Source organism: Setaria italica, unplaced genomic scaffold (genome assembly GCF_000263155.2).
Source record: "Setaria italica strain Yugu1 unplaced genomic scaffold, Setaria_italica_v2.0 scaffold_24, whole genome shotgun sequence".
NCBI classification, from domain to species: domain Eukaryota; kingdom Viridiplantae; phylum Streptophyta; class Magnoliopsida; order Poales; family Poaceae; genus Setaria; species Setaria italica.
Window position 1 is genome coordinate 1,756 of NW_014576745.1, and position 5,133 is coordinate 6,888.

General features: G+C 45.2%; 1 protein-coding gene across 1 annotated transcript in view; it reads left to right on the top strand.

The window, feature by feature from the left end:
- Nucleotides 1-1,387, top strand: part of LOC105913650 (receptor-like protein 2) — a 2,529-nt gene extending 1,142 nt beyond the window's left edge. The window contains exon 1 of the mRNA XM_022823648.1: nt 1-1,387. This exon is cut by the window's left edge and continues 1,142 nt beyond it. Coding sequence (XP_022679383.1) covers nt 1-1,128 — 1,128 coding nt within the window. The 3' untranslated portion in view covers nt 1,129-1,387.
- Nucleotides 1,388-5,133: the final 3,746 nt, after the last annotated feature.

The following is a 5,133-nucleotide window of genomic DNA, read 5'->3' on the forward strand; positions in this document are numbered from 1 at the left end:
GTCGGTTTCTCCAACTTCCCCAATCTAAAAAACTTAGATCTTATGCTGAACAACTTCAGTGGCACAATTCCAGAAAGCATATACTCATGCAGAAACCTGATTGCACTACGGCTGTCTTCAAATAAGTTCCATGGACAGTTATCAAAAGGACTTGGCAATCTGAAATCCCTCTCCTTCCTGTCGCTCGCAAACAACAGTTTTTCAAATATAACAAATGCACTTCAGATACTAAGAAGCTCCAAGAACCTCACCACCCTTCATCTTGGGATAAATTTCATGAACGAGACCATGCCAGACAATGCCAGAATTGATGGTTTTGAGAATCTTCGGGTTTTGGCCATTACAGATTGCCTATTGTCGGGGGAAATACCTTTTTGGATATCAGAGCTAGCGAATTTGGAGATGTTGTTTTTGCAAGGTAATCGACTCACTGGACCAATACCAGCCTGGATCAATACAATGGAATACCTTTTCTATTTAGACATATCAAACAACAGCCTTACAGGAGAAATTCCGACAACATTAATGGCTATGCCAATGCTAACTTCAGAGAAGACTGCAGCTCATTTGGACCCAAGGGTCTTTGATCTGCCAGTTTATCAAGGAACATCACTTCAATACCGCATACCAATTGCTTTTCCTAAAGGTCTATACCTAAACGGAAACAAATTTACGGGTGTGATTCCTCCAGAGATTGGTCAGTTGAAAGCCCTCATTTCACTCGATATCAGCTTCAACACCTTGACAGGACCGATCCCCCCATCCATCTGCAATATCACAAACCTGGAGGTGCTAGATTTATCCAACAACAATCTCACAGGTGAAATCCCAGCTGTATTGGAGAACCTGTACTTCCTTGCCGTATTCAACGTTTCTAATAATAACCTCGAAGGGCCTATCCCAACTGGCAGGCAATTTAATACATTTCCAAATTCTAGCTTTGCTGGGAACCCAAGGATGTGTGGGCCTGGGCTTAATCACCATTGTACTTCGGTAGAGGTAGGTCTTGCGCCCACTGGCTCCAGAGGACTGTGTGGTGGCGGCATCATCTTCGCTGTATCCTTCAGTGTTTTCGTTGGAGTAGGAGTGCTATATGATCAGATGGTACTATCCAGATACTTCGGCTAGGAAAAACTTGCTTCAACAACGTGTCCTGGATTGAAGAATGAATATAGGCACTGGATGTAATCATGAAACTGAAGCTCTCAGCAAACAACGGGAAATTTGTAATAGTTAATACCCATATAGAAGCATGACGTGATCTCCAGTGTTTTTGCTTGAGCAAGTCCGACTTCGTTGCTCCAAAAACATAATCCTGCAAGCAAATTCAGGAATGGAGCGTTTACTGTCAGTAAACAGAGCAATATATGTATCTACATCTTTTCCAGAGCACGGTAAATATTTTCAAAGTTTACTTTCACATGTGTGAACACACGTGCTAATCAGATTGCTTATCGAGGTGAAAATAGTTGCTTTTTACAGTACACTCTCAAAGAAATTAGTAGCTCAGATTGTTTGTTTGGGTGTAGACTAGTAGTAGTAGCTTATAATCCAAACTTATCATCCTAATAACCAGCCGGTTTGGTGTCACTTAATCGTACCAAATTACCAATTATACAGGCAGGGAGAGCAAGATGGAAATTGACCTAAAACCAAATTCTTCCATTTGGCACGAGAATTTCAACAAATGGTCGGAAGCATCGCGTAGACAACTACCATACCGTAAATCTCCGTACGTAAAACTTAAGCTAGGATCTTGCCGGTGAGCGATTGCAATCCTTTACCTTTGGAGGGAGCAGAGCGGAGAGGTCGCCGAACGTACCACGCCATCGGGCGCCCTGCAAGAGCCGGTCCCCCACGCCGCGCCCCTCCAGCCCTGGCCATCGTACGCTGGCGCGCGTGCCCATTTCTTCACCGCGCCGCCGCCCGCCGATGCTGCTGCTCCGCTTTGGGACTTGGGAGGCACCTGCTTGTTGGGAGACGATGAACTTGGGCCGGACCATGATCGGGGCGGAGGGACCCAGACTCAGCCGTTTTAGATAGCATCTTTGTTCGGCCTGCGAGGCGAGTATTTTGGGCTGCTGGTGGTGACTGGGCCGCTTGAGGAGCAGTTTGGTCATGAGGAGACTTTTCTTTCTTTCATATTCTTTTTCCTTTTTCTGGGACCATTGGCCATCAAGCCTTCATGAGTATATATTATTTGAAGCGTGACTTCAGCGATATTAAAATGCACCGTGATCAAGAAACTAAAACAGTACTGCCTCCCACGGAACTCCACATTTGAAACATGGCCCGTTAGCTGAACATAAAATACACTATTGTGCACGATATTAAAATGAACTAGCAGGAGAAACCCAAAACAACACGTTTTAGTTCAAATGAACTGGCAGGAGAGCTAACTGTTATATTCTTATATTAAGAAAGAGTTAGCTCCAATGGCCAAAACAGCAACATGTCGCAAAAACAAAAAAACCACGCACACCACGGTACATCACGTTGTTCACGTACCACTGGAGAACTAACTTTCCATCTGGCCTCTTTAGTCCCAGTTAATATTGGACCCGTGATTAAAGTGGCTTTAAAGACCCATTTAATCCCGGTTGTAACGGTCAGAAATATCGTACCGACAGCCACACCCACCGGGACAAAAGATGCCCCTTTTGTCTCGGTTGCGGTTGGTAATTCCAAGATTTTTTTTTATTTTTAACTTTTTTTTTTATTTTTAAAAATAACCTCACCCGGACTTTATTTGCGCCGCGTAACCCTTTTGGCCGCGCTAGACCGCCTGGCGCGGCAGGAACACGCTGCCGCGCCGCATGCACTGGCGCGGCGGCGTGTTCCACGCTGGCGCGGCGAGTCGCGGCGCCAGGTGGGCGCTGACGTGGGCGGGCGTTCGCCGCGCCAGGCGGGCAGGGCCTGAACTAATTCCACGCGCCGGCTCCCTTCCTCCTCCCTCCCTCCTTTCTTCCTCCTCCAGACTTGCCCGAGCCCGAGCTCCTTGTGCCGCCCCCCGCCGCCCCACCCCCAAATCCACCCAAAATCCGGCGTTTTCGGTGGGGGAAAGTAGTGGAAATTGATCCCTGCTTCGTGTGGAAGGTATTCCCCTAATTTTTCTTGTGTTTTACCGTTGCATTTGGTAGATCAGAGGATGTTTAGGTGACTTAGGGTTAGGTTGGTGATTTGAATTTTGAATGAAATGCAATAGTGTTTTGTGTTAGATGATACGTAGTTCATACGCAATTGAGTCTCTGCCCGCGATATTGACGTGTAGAACTTGTCGATTTAGGTATATATTCATTGAATCGTATAGTGCAATGTATATGTGTATTTTTTTGTTTGCAATTTGTCCAATATAGGTAATGTGTGTAGTTGATATGTCGAATATGTGCAATGTGTAGTGTATATGACATGGTGAAATGTTTGTATTTTGTAGATGGATCGTTTAGTTCGATTTTTTGATGGTGGTGTTGTGAAACAAAATGGGGAGTTAGAGAATATGAATGAGTCAATTGAATTCTTCGATGGTCCTCCAAGTTTTAGTGATTTAGTTGACCGTGTAATGAGGAAGTATGGATGTAGAGTGGATGAGATCAGTTTGAGAGGTCGTTTTGATTGTGGGAAAGCTAGAGCTCATTATGTTCTCATGAAGTTAGCATCCGATGCGAATTGGAAGCACTATAAGGATGTAGTGCACGAAGCTAATGTTGCATGTTTGGAGGTTACAGTCGAAATTGTTCGTATGCCTGGCCCAAATGTTGTCATGAGGGAGGAAGTGGCGGTAGTGAACCATAATGGTACCCAGAAGTCAGAAATGTTGCATCATGTGTTAGGTGAAACAGAACGTGATTTTGACTTGGCTATTGCCAATGATGATTTTCCCAATAACATTTTTGAGAGGGATGAAGCAAATATAGATGTTGATAATGTCTCTATGGGTTCTGAAGATTGTGAATTGGAGGAAGATGGGGTAGTAGGTGTGGAGGTAGAAGAGGAATCACTATTTGAGAGTGGTGGGCATGAATATGAGGACGTCGGGGTAGAAAATGAAGAGGATGGACCGCAATTTGACACCGCAACCGTGCATGATGTAGAAGGCATTCGTCGTATGGACGATTGTTTTTCTTACACCCAGTATGAGTTGCGGTTGTTAAAAGAACGTGATGTCAAACTACCATCCGTTTCCAATGATAAGGACATCAGTATGGTTCACAAAGCAATATGTGAATCTAGTATGGTGAATGCCGAAGGGACGTCCATTGGTGAGAGTCCAGTGATTAAGAAGGGGATGAAGTTCAATAGTCTTGAGGAGCTGAAGTTTTTCTTGGCTGACTACGCGGTGAGGTTACATAGACCTTTTAGCGTAGTTCACTCTGACAAGAACTTAAGATACAATGTGATGTGCAAGCAAGGATGCCATTGGCGTGTATGGTCTCGGCTAATATCAAGCACCGGACAATGGAGAATTTCAAATGTTGTGCAACCGCATACTTGTCGGTCGTCACAGCCGAAGCGAGAGCATGTACAATGCACAGCAAAGTACCTTGGATGGCGTATCCTAGGCATTATCCGTAAAGACAGCGAGACATCGGTGCCATCACTCGTGGAGTCCATCTTCATCTTTAGTGGGTACCGTGTGAAGTATTCGAAGGCTTGGCGGGCGAAGCAACACGTTGTTGCCTTGCTTTGGGGCGACTGGAAGGAGTCGTACGGCATGGTTCCTAGGGTACTCTCAGCTATAACCTACTACAATCCCGGGGTTAAATGGTGCATCGACTCATGTGGCATGATGCTTCCTGACAATGGAGTTTTGAAGCATATACTGCAAAGGGTATTTTGGTGCTTCGCTCAATGTAGTGAGGTATTTCAACATTGCCGTCCTGTGATACTTGTGGACAGTACATTCTTGACTGGCAAGTACAAGGGTACATTAATGATGGCAGTTGCTGTAGATCCAGAACAACAGCTTGTGCCTCTTGCTTTTGCCTTGGCCGAGAGTGAGAATAATGAGAGTTGGTCATGGTTTATGAAACTTGTTCGGCTACATGTTCTTGGACCTTCACGGATAGTGTGTATGATATCAGATAGGCATCATGGGCTCCTAAATGGTGCGAAGGACCACATTGATGGTTTTCC